The sequence below is a fragment of the Leucoraja erinacea genome, chromosome 4 (assembly GCF_028641065.1).
Source record: "Leucoraja erinacea ecotype New England chromosome 4, Leri_hhj_1, whole genome shotgun sequence".
In the NCBI taxonomy this organism is placed as follows: domain Eukaryota; kingdom Metazoa; phylum Chordata; class Chondrichthyes; order Rajiformes; family Rajidae; genus Leucoraja; species Leucoraja erinaceus.
In genome coordinates this window covers 14,555,592-14,575,096 of record NC_073380.1, presented here as the reverse complement: position 1 = coordinate 14,575,096, position 19,505 = coordinate 14,555,592, and the positions used below count along the sequence as shown (strand labels likewise).

Sequence of the window (19,505 nt, the reverse complement as noted above, 5' to 3'; positions counted from 1 at the left end):
GGTAACACAAGTGAGCTGTACAGAATATACAGTGCTCTCTCATTCAAAACATGCCTTGCTTTCCCCATCACTCCAATACTCCGTGCTACTTTTGCTCTCACATGTTTTATATGGGGTTTCCAGCAGATTTTGTGATCAAGAATCACACCCAGAAATTTATTTTCATACACTCTTTCTATTTCAACATTATTTATCATTACTTTTACTTGTGTATTTATTTTGCGTTTTCCAAACAGCATAAGTTTGGTTTTGTTTAAATTTAATGATAATTTATTCAAATCAAACCATGTTTTTAGTTTACTCATTTCTGCTGTGACCACCTCTAAAAGCTGCTGCAAATTGTCCCCATCACAGAAAATATTAGTGTCATCTGCAAATAACACAAATTTCAAGAGGTTTGACACCCTGCATATATCATTAATATACAAAATAAATAATTTGGGGCCCAAAACCGACCCCTGTGGGACTCCACAAGTTATTTCTAAGCATGTTGATTTGCAGTCCCCTATTTGCACAAACTGATGTCTTTTACTTATGTAGCTTCTCATCCACTCTAGTACAACCCCTCTGATTCCATACTTTTCCAGTTTTTTGATTAGCAAATGATGATCAATTGTATCGAATGCTTTTTTCAAATCTATAAATACACCCACTGCATATTTCTTGTTATCTATAGAACTGGTAATGTCTTCAATTAACTCCATTAATGCCATGGATGTCGATCTGTTTGACCTGAATCCATATTGACTATCAACTAGCAGTTCGTGCTTCTCGATAAAGTTATCTAATCTACTTACATGCAGTTTTTCTAATATTTTTGAGAACTGAGAGAGTAACGACACCGGCCTGTAATTTGTAAATTGATTTCTGTCTCCAGCTTTGTATAGTGGGATGACTTTGGCAGTTTTCATTTTACATGGAAATACACCAGTTTTGAAAGATAAATTGCAAATATAAGTTAAGGGATTTACAATCACACCAAAGACTACCTTGATTAAAGCCATATCAATGTCATTCCAGTCTGTAGACCTTTTATTCTTACAATTACTAACAATGTCAATAATCTCCTTTTCATCAGCTGCTTTCAAAAACATTGTTTGCATAAGAGGCTTGTGAAGTTAAATGACTTATGCACTTATGGTTCCTAATTCCACTCCTAAAATGTATGGATCATGTGCGCCACCTGGTGGTCAGGCCACTTACTGATCGAACCTTCGCCACCAGAACTGGAACGGTCACGTGACTGCGTTTGGCGGGAAGAAATTCTTCTACTATTCGGGTGTATGGTGTTTGCACAATTTTTTTTCGTTTTCTGTTCCTCTTGTTTTTTGCCTTGGACTTTTTATTGTTGCTGACGTCTCCCAGCCGTTGCTGGGTGCCGATTTTCATTGTTGCTGACGTCTCCCAGCCGATGCTGGGTGCTGCTTTCCTCCAGTCTCAATCCCCTGCTGGTCAGTGAGAAGGGACTGCATCACGTCCATCCTGCGGCTTTTGCATTGGTCTCCTTGCACCCCATGGCCGGGATTGCCCACAGCCGGAATGTCGACTGCCACGGTCCCACTGTCCTGACCCACGGTCGGGGTGCCCACGACCCACAGCAGGAGCCACCCTCGACTATGCTTGCGCACGTTCTGTTAGATGGTGAGCATGCTCTGTTCCGTTTCGACATCTGCCCTCAAGGATTACCTAACGTGACTTTTGTACTTGACATGGGTGGCTTGGTTTCAGCCATTGGGACATTGATCAGCCCGTTCAATTGGCCCAGCCACGCCGTTGGGGGCGTTCGCGTTCTCAACTTTGCTGGTTGTGTTTCCATGTGCGTGTGTTGTGCTTATGAGTGCAGGCCGCCGTGTTTCGTCTGCCTGCTAGTTTTCATTCCTCCAGTTCAGGGGGGGGGTGTCATGTGGCGCCAAACGTGTAATGTCTTAATAAAACCAGTTTGTATGTGACGTTTGGACTCGCTACAGTTCACTATTTTAGGCTCTGCAATCTTGTGCATAAGTGATAGTTTTTATTATCAGGTCCCATTAATAATTTGGAAGCTTCAATTAATCAATGTCAACCATGTTTCCAAAGAGTACAATATTAATTTGCATTATTTCATACTGTAATCCTTGGGTCCAGGAATCATTCCGGTAAATCTTTATTTTACTCACTGCAAGATCTGTTTATCTATATAATAGGCTATGTTGCCTGTACTAAATATTGTACTCCAGGTGTGGTTTAACCAGAGTACAACTGGATCATTATATTTTAAACCGCAAGCTATAAATGCCAGCATCCATTGGCCTTTTGTCATTATTTTCATTATTAAACCACAACATGTTGAAAATATTACGAATTTAGTTTATATTTCTTATTTACATAAGACGATGTTTACCAGAATGGTAGACAAGAGTGCTGGAGAAACTCAGCGGGTGCAGCAGCATCTATGGAGCAAAGGAAATAGGCAACGTATCGGGCCGAAACCCTTCTTCAGACTGCCAGAATGGTGCTTGAATGAAAGATTATTAGTCATAAGGAGATGTGTAGGAAAGAACTGCAGATGCTGGTTTAAATCGAAGATAGACACAAAATGCTGGAGAAACTCAGCGGGACAGGCAGCATCTCTGGAGAGAAGGAATAGGTGATGTTTTGATATTGCCTGCCGGCTGAGTTACTCCAGCATTTTGTGTCTATCTTAAGGGCCTGTCCCACTTTCACGACTTAATTCACGACCTCTGCCGAGTTTGCCGTTGACTCATACTCACAGCATGGTCGTCACAAGGACGTAAGAGGTCGTAGGTAGGTCGTAGCAGGTCGTGATGCTAGTCGTAGGTACTCGTGGCATCAAGTAGGTCGCAGCGTTTTTTCTACCCTGATGAAAAATGTCCACGAGTAAAAAAGGTCGTGAATTAGGTCGTGAAAGTGGGACAGGCCCTTTGGCTATAAGGAGATGTTGGACAAACTTGGATTGTTTGCACTGGAGCTTCAGAGACTGAATCAGAATCTGATACAAGTAAACAAAAATTATACGAGGCATAGATAAGGGAACACTTTTACTTGTGTAGAAATGTAAAGGGCTAGCTTTAAAATGAGACAGACAAAGCTTAAAGGTGATGGGCAAGCAGGTTTTTTACACAGAGAGTATCTGGAATGCGCAGCCAGGGTTGGTAGTAGAGACAGATACGAAGGGGGCTTTTAAAAGCTTTTATGCATATGTACATCCAGGGAAATGGGGAAATATGAATCCGGTGCACACAGAGGACATTAGTTTAATTTGGCATCCTGTTCGGCTCAGATATTGTGGACCTAAGGGTCTGTTCCTGTGCTGTACTATGTACTAATTATACTAATGTATGTATTACTACATTATTACATCCTTTTAGAAGGAAAACCCCATCCGTTGTTTGTAGTTTTCCAACAGCTCAGTGTTTTGATGCTCAGAATCAGTGTTGTGACTTTTCCACTGCTTTCATGATGAATTGACTATCGGAATTGTGTTTATACGCTTTTGGAATCTAGGTAACTTTGCAGTGTGGCAAGATTTTTATGATCCATCGGCATCAGGAATAATATTGATTTTTAATGTTTTTGCTGGTAAGATATAAATGAATGAAAATCTGAGATTGACCAGATACATTGCTGAAAGATTTAGTTTGTATATCAACTGAATTTGGCAGCAAATGACATGAAAATACATGCAAGGTTTTAAAGAATTGTTTAAAAAAAGTTTTAAAAAAGAAATTGTAATAGAAGTAAATACAAATGTTTGCTATTTGTGCATAATTAACATTCAAACATGGGAGCAGATTACAACAGCAAACAGTTTAAATTACATGGCAGATCTGAAATCAAACAGAAGATTCTAAGTATAGTCAGCAGGTATTATTTTTTTAAATTTCCAAGTATCTCTGATGCTTTGCTTTCACCATACGGGAATCCCTAGAAATTGAAGAAAAATAATCAAAAAGCATTCTCAATTTGTGTTGTTTGGGATGCAATCCCCAAAAATCTTATTCAAAGATGCCATTTTCAATAAATATAAGTTGGGGTACAGTGGTGGACAACTTCATGATACAGGAATGAATTAAAGCATTTGCAGCTCAGGTTTGGGCCCTGAAAACTAGGAATATCAATTCACCTTACTTTAGCTGTAATGGACTTAAATGCTTGTCAGAACTCCTACTGCTTGGAAATGTACTGTGCTTTAAGTAATCAGTATGTAGATAGAATGCCTGCTAGGAGGCAGGAACTAAGTGGTGTTGGCAGAGGTTTGCATCACAATTCAGTGCTTTTTTGCAAATCTCATTCCCTCAGAACAGCTTTTTGTTTTACGTGATTCGAAGAAACCAGGAACAGGCTGGAGGATCATGTTTCTAAAAAGCAGTGTAGTCTTGGTGCGACTTGAATTGTTTGACCACACCAGAGGATGAATGGATACAAACTTTAATGAGATGCGCTGCTTTGCCATAACTGCCTCATCCATCATGGAGAATAATGAGTCAGTATGAAGCACCACTAAATTTGTTCATGGAGTCACGACACAAAATGTAATGACCTTTGGAACCTACCTGATTACTACCTATACTTGTTCTTATGATAACGTTGGTTAATTTTATCGCCCTTAAAAATTGAAGCTGGACATTGTAAATGCAATAGTGGGGAATTTTTTAATTTTCACAATACTGACTGGAATGGTCTCATTCAAGGATCCCAGACCGGGTGGAATTTGTAAAGTATATTCAGAAGAGTTTTTTAGAACCAATTTGTAAATGGCTGAGATGGGGCTACCCTGAATCTAATCTTGAGAAATGAAGTTGGGCAAATTGTGGAAGACGAGCATTTTGGGAATCGTGATCTTAATTCTGTAAATTTCAAGGTGGTTATTTCATTAGATAGGACAGGAACTGATTTTTAAAAAAAGTAGATTGAGAGCAGCTGTTTGGCTAAAACATCCACAAAATGGGAGTCTTTTAAAAGTGAATTCAGGACCTACATGGAAGGCAAATATGACAGGATTATGGGGAGATTTGGGGAAAATTAAGGTTTTGAAAAGAGGAAGCATAGGTGATTAAAATGTGAGTGGACCTTGAGGTGTTTAAAGAGTGGGAGATTACCTAAAAAGAGAAATTTGGATGATTAAGAGATGCCAGGAAGTATTATTTGCAAACAAGACTAAGGAGAATCCCAATGCATTTTATAATTTTATGAGAAGAAGAGGGTAATCAGGGAAAGAGTAGGAATCAAATCTTTGCAGGGTAGCGCTTAAATTAAACCTTCTTATCTGTATTCCATTCGGGGAAAGTCATGATAGATATAGAGTTTCGGGAGAGGGACAATAATATGCTAGCATTAAGAAGGTGGAGGTGTTATTTATCTTAGAGCAAATAAAGGTGAATAAATTCATTGGCCTGAAGAGATGTATCCAAGGCTCCTTAGGGGGCAAGGGATACGTTTGTTGCAGCACAGAGATTTTGATCATCATCGAGCCCAGTGCTCACATGGATCTCAGAGAAGCAGCAATCAAAGAGAACGAGAAGGGTTTATTAGCTGAAACCCATGGGAAGGGTGAGAGAGGGGGAAAACGGTTTAAAACTGAGGAATTTGATTTGTAAATTGGCAAATTAGGCAACTTGTCAGTCAATATAAGCAAGGCTGCTCTAGGGGAGCAGCAGTGAGGGAGCGGCCTTGTGAGGAAAGTGCCTTGTGAGTAAAGCGCGAGTCTTTGGCTCAAGAGTCTTCGGTGAGGAGGCTGAGGAGAGGGGGCTACGCATAAAGCTCGAGAAGACGGGACGCGGTGAACACACGTCGGGGCAGATGAGACAGTGTGAGGCTTGCAGAATGTGGGAGCCCAGGGACACGGATGGAGCCTCTGGCTGCTACCACTGTGGCAAGTGCGCACAGCTTCAGCTCCTAAAGGACCATGTTGGGGCACGGGAGAAGCAGCTGGATGACCTCAGGGCCATCCGGGAAAATGAGAGTTTCCTGGACAGGACCTACAGTGAGGTTGTCACGCCGAGGATACGGGAAGAACCAAGGTGTGTGATGGAGAGAAAGAGTGGAAATCGTGGAGTGCTGAAGACTTAGTTGGCTGTGCCTAATGAAAACAGGTTTGTCCTCCTTTGAACTGTCCAGGGAGACAATGTTTCCAGTCCGAGCGGTGGGCACGTCGGTGACTCCAATCCTAGAAATGTGACTCGACCGGCGAGACCGACATCGGGCAGAGCCCTAGTGGAGGGTGACTCCATTGTCCGAGGAGCGGGGATGATCAGCAATGATCACATTGAATGGTGGTGCTGGCTCGAAGGGCTGAATGGCCTACTCCTGCACCTATTGTCTATTATCCACAGATATATATGGAAGCAATGTGGTACACTTATTCAAAAAGGGTAGCAGGGATAAGCCAAGTAACTACAGGCCAGTCTTATGTGAGTGGTAGGGAAATTGTTGGAAACAATTCTAAGAATCAATATTTATTGATACTCAGAAAGGCAGGATTGGGAACGTCCGGTGGCGCCATGGAGCATTAAGGCGCAGCATTGAGCTCCTCTCCCGCCAAAATCGCTAAAAAGCCGTTTCAAAACAAGTACCGATTTAAAAAAAACTCACCGGAGCTGCTTGCGGTCGCGTAAGGGTGACGTCAAGAACAGAACTCACTATCAAAACATGGAGGGGACGGGGGACACAATTTTTTGACGGCTACGCGCGCATGTGCACACTCACGTGTGAGGCTTCGGAGGCTCAATCCAGCACTAAAAACGGCGATTTTAAAATCGGGATCACAAAAACTTGGTGGGGGGGGGGATGTCCCCCATCTCTCAAAACATGGGAGGGACGTGTCCCCTGTGGCCCCCCTGGGTTTTCACCCCTGGGTGACGTCATCAGAAGGCGACGCGAAAATCGGGAGTTTAACGGCAAACATCGGGAGTTTTAAATGAGCAGAGAAAAAAGCACACGAGCTCCTAAAAAGAATACCATAAGTCTCCAGCTTGAAGCAGTTTTGGATATTCTGCAAACGACAGAAGAAGGCTCAGAAGAAGAAGAATAGTACAACCAAGGATCTCTGTTTGAAATGGCTACAAAAGGAGACAAGAAGGAGCAGGAGAAGGAGGCAAAGCAAATGCTTTTAGAGATTACTGCTACAATCAATATTACACTGGAAAAGATGCAGAGAATGTAGTCTAATATGGAGAGTAATAAGCAGAGAATGGAGATTAATATGGAGAGAATTTCTCAAAAAATTGATATGACTTGCAGTGAGTTAAAGGAGCTGAAGACGCAATATAAGGAATTTGATTAAAAAAAACTAAAGTCAGAGTGTGTTAGAATTGAAAATGACTAACAAGAAATTTAAAGATGTGAAGGATGATATGGGAAAACTGGATGAGATAATGGAAGAGATGGAGAATGAGATAAAAGAGACGGTCACGGAAATAAAGAGTTTGAAAAAATCACAGAAAACTGAAAAGGAAAAACTTGTAAGAATGACTGACAAATGTCTGGACCTGGAAGCAAGATCTAGAAGACAAAATTTGATAATTCTTGGAGTGGAAGAAGGACGAGAGGGACATGTATCTCAAGCATATACTTTCGTTACTGATTTACTCAGAGATGTTTTTGAACTGTCGGAAGAACCTAGAATAGACGTCGCTCACCGAGTTGGGCATGTTGCAAGAGGGACAAATTCTTCAAGACAGATAATTGTGAAATTCCGTGATATCTCTTCAGTGGAATTTATATTGCGAAAGATTACTCATGGGAAGAATCTGACATACCGTGGGGATAATATTCGAATTTTCCGTGATTACCGACCGGAGGTCGTCCAGAGAAGGAAATTGTTCACACAGACAAGACACACTCTGAAGGGTGTCCCCGGTGTGAGATACGGGGTATTTCTTCCAGGCAGAATGAAGATTTCTTATAACGGCACTGAACGCTCATTTACAGGTCATTTACAGAAGCTTTTAAGTATGCAGAGGATATCGTAAAGAAAACATCGGGGGAAGCTGTCGACAAGGAAGTAGATTGAACTTTTTAATTCTTATGATAGAGTTTTGAACTGGTTAAGATGGCGGAACTTTCCAGACAGTTACCAAGCTTATATGTCTGAAATGTATTTTTGAGAGTGGTGGCCATGTTTCACCTTGAATGAAAAGCTCAAAGATAAACAAGGGACGTTGAGGATACAGAATTAACGAGGGAATGTATAATGGACATGGAACGAGATAATACTAATTGCAATATAAAAATTGCTGGTTTAAGAAAATCTCTAATCATTATACTTTAATTACAAATAACCAATGATTTTAACAAATTTAACAACACTAACTATTTGTGAATTCCGAATTTTGGAATTCCAATTCCAATATTGGTGGCCAGTGGGGGGGCTTTCTGGAGTGCTGGTATGGGTTCTTGGGGTGGCAGCTCAGTCCCTCAAGCCTGATCTGCTGGCAGCTCACTCACGGCTGGTGGGCTGGCAGTTGACTCGTGACTATTCCTTGAAATTCCATTTTAAGCAGGGTGCAAGTCCACCAAATTCAAATCCATGTTTCTACCATTTCATGCAGGGTGCAAGTCCACCAAATTCAAATCCATGTTCCTACCATTTCAAGCAGGGTTCAAGGTCACCAAATTCAAGTGCAGTTTCATACCACTATGAGCAGGGTGCAAGGCCACCGAATTCAAGTGCAGTTTCCAAACACTTCAAGCAGGGTGCAAGGCCACCGAATTCAGTGCAGTTTCATACCACTTCAAGCTGGATCCAAGTCCACCAAATACAAGTGCAGTTTCATACCACTTTCAGCAGGGTGCAAGGCCACCAAATTCAGTGCAGTTTTATTCCACTTCAAGCCGGGTCCAAGGCAACCAAATTCAAATGCAGCTTCATACCATTTAATGCAGGGTGAAACCACCATAAAACCACACACAACACCAAACTCACAGTTCAGTAGACATTCAGTGTGTTCAGTTGATTCACAGCTCAGACAGAGTCATGACCTCTCCCTCACCCATCATGCAGAGACTGAACCACACCCACACTTCCGGGTTTTATAACCCCTCCCCCTCCCACCGGAAAAGGTGTGGCTTTCAGGGCGTGATTGACAGGAGAGAGATTCTCAACATTTTTTAAACAACTAATAACACTTTTATTTTTCATTGGTGGGAAGAATTCTCTGCACCTGCTCAGCGGAGGGGGAGGTTGAGTAAGATGACCAAAAATCACAGCCGTAAGTGTAGCGTTTTATCTAAAATCAATATACAGTGCAAACAGGAAGTAAGTGCATTTGCAGTAGTGCCTTTTAACTTCAAGCCAAAACACCCAAGCCACCATTTGCAGTAAGTAGTGCCTTTCAACTTCAAGCCAAAACACCCAAGCCACCATTTGCAGTAAGTAGTGCCTTTCAACCAGTTGCAATAAGTAGTGTCTTTCAATTTCAAGCCAAGCACCCAAGCCACCATTTGCAGTAAGTAATGCCTTTCAACCTCAAGCCAAAGCACCCAAGCCACCATTTGCAGTAAGTAGTGCCTTTCAACCAAGCCAAAGCACCCAAGCTGCCATTTGCAGTAAGGAGTGCATTTCAACTTCAAGCCAAAGCTCCCAAGCCACCATTTGTGGTAAGTAGTGCCTTTCAACTTTAAACCAAAGCTCCCAAGCCACCATTTGCAGTAAGTAGTGCCTTTCAACTTCAAGCCAAAGCACCCAAAACAACCATTTGCAGGCAGTGCCTTTTTACTTTAAAAAAAACATATTTTCATTTTCAAACCACATTAAGGGTACTTACAGTTGTGTAGACATGTGTTCAGTGTCATTCAGAGCTCTGAGAGACGTGACCCTTGGCTTCATCCATCTTGCAGAGAGTGAGTGAGGCACACCACTTCCTGGTTTTATAGTCCCTCCCCCTCCCTCCAGCAGGTGCAGCAGAAAGCATGGTGATTTTTTTAAACTTCAAGCCATAAAGTAGTGCATTTCCCAAGCCAAAGTACCCAAGCCACCATTTGCAGTAAGTAGTGCCTTTCAACTGCATGCCACCATTTGCAGTAAGTACTGCCTTTCAATTTCAAGCCAAAGCATCCAAACAACCATTTGCAGGCAGTGCCTTTTTACTTCAAACAAACCATATTTTCATTTTCAAACCACATTAAGGGTACTCACAGTTGTGTAGACATTTGTTCAGTGTTATTCAGAGCTCAGAGGGACGTGACCCTTGGCTTCATCCATCTTGCAGAGAGTGAGTGAGGCACACCACTTCTTGGTTTTATAGTCCCTCCCCCTCCCTCCAGCAGGGGCAGCAGAGAGAATGGTGATTAAAAAAAAAATATTAATATCTCTCTGATTTGTCATCGATGGGAAAAATCCTCCGCACCCGTAAGGTGGAGGGGGGCTCTGTGCGAGCTGGCCAAAAATGACGGCCGTAGGTGGCGGCGTTCTGTCAGAAATCGCAGCACAGTAGGCCAAAAGCGGTCAAGATCAGAGATTTAGTAATATAAATAGATTACTGGGCAGTGCATATTAAGAATAAAATTTATTGGCTGGATAGTTCTACCCAACAGACAGAATGGAGAAAGAGGATTGTTTTCCTTGTAATATAGGAACGATCCTCTTCTCCCCAAAAAAACTGAACAACACAATATATAAGAAGGATTCCAATTATATATGGTACAATAAGAATTTGGAAACAAATAAAATTATCTTTAAAATTACGAAATTTATCATTGTTAATGCCAATAGCAAATAACCCTTTATTTAAACCATCCCTTATTGATAAAACATATAACCAATGGGAATGTCTAGGAATTAGAAGGATCGCGGATATGTACGAAATGGGAAACCTACTATCATTCCAACAATTACAATTAAAATTTAAATTGAAAAACAACCAATATTTTAAATATCTTCAGATTTGCGATTTCATGAAAAAATACATACAAGGATATCAAAAAATAACTCCTGAATTATTGGAAGAAGCAATGAATATTAAAGCTCTCACAAAAATTAATATCATTTTTATATAATAGTATTTTAAATATAGACCAACCATCGACAGAGGTACTTAGAGAAGAGTGGGAACGGGAACTAATGATAAAAATTACGAAGGTTACATGTGAAAAGTACTTGATATATATTCACAAATGTTCGATTAATGTAAGACAATCTAATTCAATTAAAATTTTACATAGATTATATTATTCAAAAACAAGATTGAACAAATTTTATCCAAATATATCGCCCATTTGTGATAAATGTTTATCCCAAAACGCAACTATAACACAATCTTTTGTTTCCTGCATAAAACTTTATAGATTTTGGAGTGATATTTTTGAAATATTTACAAAATTATTTAAGATAAGAATGGAACCTAATACTGAAATGATTATATTTGGCGTAATGGAAGATGGGAATAAATTGGAACACATCTCAAAACTTATTTTTTAATTATGGTTTAATAATAGCAAAAAGATTAATACTTAAATTTTGGTAAAATACATCAATACCAACGCTTAAAATGTGGATTGCAAGCATGTTGGACACCGCACATCTTGAGGAAATGCGATTCCTCCTAATGGATAAATCAGACCAATTCATAACGAGTTGGTCTCCATTTGTCGTCTTTTTGGAATCATATGGTGCAACACAATTGTAAAAAATAACTGTTTCAGGACTGAACGAGGGATGGTCAAGATTATAAACAATGATCTCCTTACTTCTTTTCTTTATGTCTTATTCGCTTTTTCCTATTTTCTTTTCTTCAACTTTCTTCATTCATTCGCCTTTTTTATTTTTCTTCACACACTATATATCTCACTATCCTTTACTATCTAATTTATTTTTCTTATTCTTATCTTTCTTTATTATAACTAAAAAAAAATAAGAAGCTGGACATAAAATGTATTATGAAAATATATATTAGGCACTTTGGTACCATATGATTGTACTTACTTCTAATAACATAAAATATAAAAAAAAGAACGGCAGGATTGATTAAGGATAGTCAGCATGATTTTGTTCATGAAAAATCCTGCCTCAGTAATATGATTGAATGTTTTTTAAGAATTAACTAAGCATATTGATGAGGGCAGTGCACTGGATATTGTCCACATGCACCTGTAAGGCCTCTGACAAGATCCCGCATGGTAGACTGGCCCAAAACTTGGAGCTCATAGGATCAAAGACAAATGGCAAATTTGATCCAATTTGGCTTGGTAATAGGAAGTGGATGGTAGTGGTGAAGTTTTGCTGTTTGTCCCTGAATTAATGGGAGGATTTGTTTTGTGGCTGTTATCAGCAAAGTTTTCAGGAAGTGAGGTGTAACATTTTTGTTCGTTTTGAAAGTTGTTCTTTTGCAAAGAAATTAGAATTTTGAAACAGAACTATAAATGAGGAACTCTAGGATCTGCAGAAGTAAAATTCCATCAGTGGGGCTTGCGAACACATCAGGTCTACAGTCGTCTGCTTCCAAATATCAAACAGCGTGTTTTGTCAAGTATGCAATATGTAACAACTTTTGGAACATCAAACTTTACCATTTTCAGTCGCTCTTAACCAATAACTTTTATCTGTATCTTACAGACGATTACTCCTTCAGGATTTCGAATAGGAATTAAATTGGAGGCGGTTGACAGGAAGAATCCCTCTCTGATATGTGTTGCCTCAGTGACTGATATAATAGACAATCGCTTTTTGGTGCATTTTGATGACTGGGATGACACATATGATTATTGGTGAGATTTCCGTTACTGCATTAACTAAAGGGGTAAGGGGTTTAGAGGGGACGAAGAAAAATACTTTGATCTAAAATATTCACTTTCTAAATGGGTAGTGGGGGCGGAGTCTTGGGCGACATTTCAGAATTATTTCACTGGAAGTGCCATGGCGTAGAAGGCAATTAGCCGATACTAGAAAACAGAATTGGTGGTGGAGATGGCCTGCAAGCGGCTAGAGGTCCTGTTTCCTTTGTTGGCATTGGAGTAACTGGTGTTTCAGCTAAATTTTAGCATTATTCACAAACTCGCCAATTTTCCAATGTAATTGGTAATACTGGGAACAAAGTTTAGTTTGGAGATACAACTCGGAGATACAACAGGCCCTTCAGCCCACTGAGTCCATGCTGACCATCGTTCGCCCGTTCACACAAGTTCTATGTTATCCCACTTTCGCATCCATACCCAACACACTAGGGGCAATTTACAGAGGCCAAACAACTTCCCAGCCCGCAAATCTTTCCCATGTGCGTGGAAGCCGGGACACCCCGGAGGAAACCCATGTGGTCACAACATACAAACTTCACACAGACAACACCCAAGGTCAGGATTGAACCCGGGTCTCTTCTACTACAGATTATGTATAATGTTTAATCTAATTACAATAGAAATGACCCCAATGGATCTGATCCTTGCCCCATTATGCCATTTTGATAGGATGTAATTAATCAATTTGTTAATATTTTTATTAACTAATGTGATATTTACCTGTTTGATAGGTGTGATGCTAGTAGCCCGTACATCCACCCCGTGGGCTGGTGTCAGGAACAAGGCAAACCACTTACTCCTCCTCAAGGTTGGTGAGTCAAAATACTTTGTTGATCATTGTCATTTTGTGGAATTGGGTTAATTCTGGCCTCAGAGAACTGCAGAAGCATAAGAGTCTTTCAATTCCTCTACATAGTTACTGTTTATTTAATTTAGTTCTATTATCTAATATATACAGATTTATATTTTGGCAGACTGAGTGCAAATGATAGCTGTTGTGCAGAAATTAATCTTTCATTAATTCAGCAAAGTATGCTTCACACTTTAAATGTTTATAATTAAAAATAGAACAAAATTGCCAAAACAGCTCAGTAGAGGGCTAATAGCTCTGTCCCACGGTACGAGTTCATTCCAAGAGCTCTCCTGAGTTTAAAAAAATCAAACTCGTGGTAAGCATGGAGAATGAACGTAGTGGGTACGTCGGAGCTCGGGGACGTCTCTTAGCGGGTCATAACGCTAACGGCTGGTACTAGGGAAGACTCGCTAATGGCAGGTAAACACGGGAAGACTCGTGAAGATTTTGCAACATGTTGAAAAATGTCCATGAGAACCCCGAGTACCGACAAGTGGCCATTACCGTAAATCTCCGAGTTCGAATCAGGGCAAACTCGGGAGAACTCTTGGAATGAACTCGTACTGTGGGACAGGGCTTTAAAGGTATGACTAAAAGTGTTCATTTTCCAGGCTAGGGTATCATCCAGTACAGTTGCTTGAGTGAATCAAGCAGCTTCTATCTTGTTTTTTTAGGCGGATGTGTGTAATTCTGCCCTCCTTCAGATTTCGAGTAACCTCTCCCCTGGGCACCAGTCCTTGCTATAGATGCTGACTAGTACTGGAGGCTTCATCACATCAATTTCTCTGCCTTGCTCTCAAGCGAAGCTGGGTCTCAGACTCTGTTTTAGTGCTCGGGATGAGTGTGTGACATTACCTACTAAGCAATGCGTGAACTTGGCCAAAAGATGCTGGCAACAAACAAATGACATCCATCATAATGTAACTCTGAATAGTCTAGATGTGTGTTTGTGGATTGTTCATGAAAGGGTGCATACAATAGGGTGTCACAGTGGCGCAGGGGTAGAGTTCCGGGTTCAATCCTGACTATGGGTGCTGTTTAGTTTAGAGATACAGCATGGAAACGGGCCCTTCGGCCCGCCGGGTCCGTTCAGACTAGCGATCCCCGCACATTAACACTATCCTACACCCACTAGGGACAATTTTTACACTTACCAAGCCAATTAACCTACAAATCTGTACGTCTTTGGAGTGTGAGAGGAAACCGAAGATCTCGGAGAAAACCCACACAGGTCATGGGGAGAACGTACAAACTCCATACAGACAGCACCCGTAATCGGGATCGAACCCGGGTCTCCGGCGCTGCATTCGTTGTAAGGCAGCAACTCTACCGCTGCGCCACCGTGACTGCCCACGGTGACTGCCTGTGATTGCTGTCTGTAAGGAATTGGTACATTCTCCCTGTGATTATGTGGGTTTTCTCCGGGTGCTCTGGTTTCCTCCCACATTGCAGGTTTGCTTGTTAATTGGCCTCTGTATATTTTCCCTAGTGTGTAGGAAAGAACTAATATATGGGTAATCACCGGTAGCACTGACGCGGTGGGCCGAAGTGCCTGTTTCTACCCTGTATCTCTAAATAAATAAACTAAACTAATTGTCAATGACTCTGTTTACAGAAGGGTGTAACTTTGAATTTATATTCATGATGGGTTTTAAAGGATTATTAATCTTAAGCAGTTGGTGGTCAAGCATGAGTTAGTAATTCCTTTCTTGAGCAATAGATTTCCTTGCACTGTATAGAGCATGTAGCAAAGATGCAACAGATCAATTCATTGTGCCAGTAGACCAATTCTTATGTAGAAAAGGGTATTTGAAGATATAAAGGGACTTTAATGTTTTGTAGTTCATAGATAGAACTTTGAAGGCACCATTAAGTGTGGTTGCAAAATTTGCTGACGACACAAAAGATAGACAGGAAAAGTAAGTTGTGAAAAGCTGTGTAAGAATACACAAGCACTGGACAAGGATCTGGCAAATAATACAAGTGCTGACAGATTACAGACTTCTGAAATGCAAATTTGCAAAAGCCTTGTGTTCACAGGCAGCAAGTAATTGGGAAAGTGTATACAATGTTATGGATTGGGAAATTGAAAACAAGGTAAAGGAAAATTAAAAAAGAAAACAGGCATATGCTGGGTATTCAGCAGATCGCATGGAAAAAAAAGAGGATTCATGCTTTAGGTTGAATATCCTTTGTCAGAACAGGAAAAGAATTTGGAAAATATGTTGCAGAGGGAAGGAGGGGAGAATAGGAAAACTGGTCATCTCTCAACTGAGGCCAGGGTTGCCATGATAATAAATTGTGTATGAGGTAATTTAGTCGATTAGTTCATGGTGGTAGTTAGAGAAAATCTGGACAAAGGTCTGCAAAGATATGAAAGGCAGTTAAAGAGTGAAAAGGCAACAAAGGAAAGTAAAAATATGCAAAAATGCAGAGCTGTGGGACATGGGCAGGTCAGGCTGTACTAATGGTGAGAGAAAAACAGCCTGCATTACAGATGGATCATTTGATCATTTTGGACGAACTGTTCCCTTGTGCAACAACCTGCTCGACTCTCCCCATCAGGCCCTCCCCTTCTTATGGTGTTTCCATGCAACTGCAAGGATTCAACATCTGTTCTTTTACCTTTTCACTTCCCACCATCCAGAGATCGAAAAAGGCCCTCCAGGTGAACCATTTAAACTTTTAATCTAGTGTCAATAGTCAATAGTCAGATTTATTCATCACATACTCAATGATGTGAGTGAAATGAACTTGCCAGCAGCAGTACAATAAAAAAGAACACACAATACACAATAAAAAATTGAACACAAAAACATCCACCACTGCATTCATCACTGTGGTGGAAGGCACAAAGTTTAGTCAGTCCTCCAGTTACCCCATGGTCGGGACCATAAACCTCAGCAGTCGCCGCTGCGGGCGGCCAGATGTACAGGCAAGGTAAGTCCCGAATCGGTGCTTCCCAACCAGAGGCCGCGGCTTGAAGATGAAGTAGGCCGCAGGCCGGCGGTCGGAGCTCTTCTCCAGGGATCCCCCGCGAGGGGTCCAGCTCCGGATGGTAAGTCCCCGCCGCGCAAGCGGTTAGAAGCAGCGCAGTCCGCAACTTCTAGATGATGTGGGCCGGCGGTCAGAGCTCTTCTTCTCCGGGGTCCCCAACGAGGGATCCCAGGCTCCGGACACCGCGCCAGCTGGAATCTCCACAGACCGGCTTCAGGCTGCCACGGGCCAGCGATCGGAGCACTCCCTTCTGGCGACCCCCAATGAGGGCACGCTCGCTCCGCGATGAAAAGGTCACGCTGAGCCGACTGTTGAAGCTCCGGCCCCGACTCCGGGAAAGGCCGCACCTTGGTGCTAGGGTGTGAGGGAGGTGACATGGAAAAAGTCGCGTCTCCATGGAGGAGGCGACCGAAAGCAGTTCCCCCCTTACCCACCCCCATCGACCAAAATGTGTGCTACATTTGGTATTCAAATCTGGCCATCTATACTAGTGAAATAAATCAAGATGAGGTGAATGCTTTATACAGCACTTGTTTGTAGAGCATTTGGCTACAAGGGAGACCCTCAGCTTCTGGTTGCAAGCTACTTTAATTCTCCATCCCACCCCCACACTGTTCTGTCTGTCCTTGGCTTCCCATACTGCAATAACAAGGCCAAATGTAAACTTAAGGAACAGCACTTCATCTTTTGTCAGGGCATGTTACAGCTGTCCAGGCCCGATGACAAAAAAGCTACAATTTCAAGTATTCCAATTGCACCTATTTCATTGCCTTTATGCTCCTTTGTTCAGATTCTCTCTCCCTCTCTCTAACTGCCTCCATTAGCCAATCAAACAGCTGACCTAGTTTACAGCCAATCTCCATGGCAACTCTGGCCTCCCTCCCTCCCCCACCCTCTCTGTAACTTAAAACTAATGTTTTCTCTTCTTCCTAGTTCTGACAATGGCCTTTGTTCTGAAGTGTTGATCTTGCTTCTCTTTCCATAAATATCATTTGTCTTTATGCAATTTTATATGTGATAATTTCTCAGTCTAAACAAATCTTTGAAGATGTTCAGGGTTGTGCTGCTCTGTGCCCCTTTATTAGTTTTACCCAACCAGGCAAATTCAGACGGACTTCTGTCAGATATCTTGTTACATTGATGACTGCATCGGTGCTGCCTCCTGCACCCATGCAGAACTCATGAACTTCAGCTGTTTAAGAAAGAACTGCAGATGCTGGTAAAATCGAAAGTAGACACAAAATGCTGGAGAAACTCAGCGGGTGAGGCAACATTTATGGAGAGAAGGAATTGGTGATGTTTCGGGTCAGTGAGTTTCTCCAGCATTTTGTGTCTACCCCGACAGGCTTTTCAGGTTCACTTGCACCTCCTCCAACATCATCTGCTGTATCCGTTGATCAAGATGTGGACTCTTATACATCAGCGAGACCAAATGCAGACTGGGCGATCGTTCCACGGAACACCTTTGTTCAGCCCGCGTGAACCAGCCTGATCTCCCAGTTGCTGGATTTTAATTCTCCTTCCCATTCCTGCACAGACCTTTCTGTCCTCGGTCTCCTCCATTGTCAGAGTGAGGCTAAATGTAAATTGGAGGAACAGCATCACGTATTTCGCTTGGGCAGCTTGCAGCCCAGTGGTATGAACATTGATTTCTCTCACTTCAGGTAGCCCCGGCATATTCACTCTCTTACAGCTTACAATGGCCTGTTTCCTTTATCATCGTTATTTTTTTGCCCATCTTTCATTCATTCTTCTTTATCTCTCCATATCACTGTCTATATCTCTCGTTTCCCTTATCCTAACCAGTCTGAAGAAGGGTCTCAACCCAAAATGGTACCCATTCCCCTCCAGAGATGCTGCCTGTCCCGTTGAGTTACTTCAGCTTTCTGTGTCTATATGCAGTTGATATCTTACCTGGATTACTGTGTACAGTATTGCTCTGTTTCTGTAAAGAAGGATATTCAGTGGTTCAGAAAAGGTTTAGTAGACCATTACTGGAATAGGCTGGTTACCTTGCCAGGAATAGTCGGCAACCTAATTTGAGGAAGGGCATTCTTGCTATTGAGGGGGTGCAGCGTAGGTTCACGAGGTTAATTCCCAAGATGGCGGAACTGTCATATGATGAAAGAATGGATTGACTGGGCTTGTAGACACTGGAATTTAGAAGGATGAGAGGAGATCTTATAGAAACATATAATATTATGTAGCAGGTACACAAAAAAGCTAGAGAAACTCTGTGGGCGCAGCAGCATCTATGGAGCGAAGGAAATATTATGTAGCAAATCCCTTCGTTATATATTCCTCTGCCAACCACGTTCCCACTAGAGATATAATATCACACTAGATGCAGGAAACATGTTCCCGATGTTGGGGAGTCCAGAACCAGGGGCCACAGTTTAAGAATAAGGGGAAGGCCATTTAGAACTGAGATGAGGAAAAACTTTTTCACACAGTTGTGAATTTGTGGAATTTTCTGCCTCAGAAGGCAGTGGAGGCCGATTCACTGGATGCATTCAAAAGAGAGTTAGATAGATCTCTTAGGGCTAGCGGAATCAAGGGATATAGGGAGAAGGCAGGAACGGGGTACTGATTGTGGATGATCAGCCATGATCACATTGAATGGTGGTGCTTGCTCGAAGGGCTGAATGGCCTCTTTCTGCACCTATCGTCTATGTATCTATGTAAACTAGATTCATAACCAAAGAAAATTAGAGGGGAGACTGAATTGAAGCATACAAGATACTACGGAATCTTGACAGGATTGATATGGATCATATGTTTCCTCTTGTTGGGGAATTACGAATTTTGAATCATTATTTAAAGATATGATAGACACAAAATGCTGGAGTAACTCAGCGGATCAGGCGGGTCTCTAGATAAAATGGATCAGTGATGTTTTGGGTCCGGATCCTTCTTCAGAACCTTT

The 19,505-nt window shown here is 41.7% G+C and overlaps 1 protein-coding gene across 2 annotated transcripts in view; it reads left to right on the top strand.

Moving 5' to 3' along the window:
* Positions 1–19,505, top strand: part of LOC129696173 (lethal(3)malignant brain tumor-like protein 4) — a 281,807-nt gene that overhangs the window by 101,732 nt on the left and 160,570 nt on the right. For both annotated transcript variants that reach the window (XM_055633744.1, XM_055633743.1), the window contains exons 13-14: positions 12,551–12,702; positions 13,461–13,537. In XM_055633744.1, the coding sequence (XP_055489719.1) occupies positions 12,551–12,702; positions 13,461–13,537 (229 nt within the window). The remainder of the gene's footprint in view (positions 1–12,550; positions 12,703–13,460; positions 13,538–19,505) is intronic.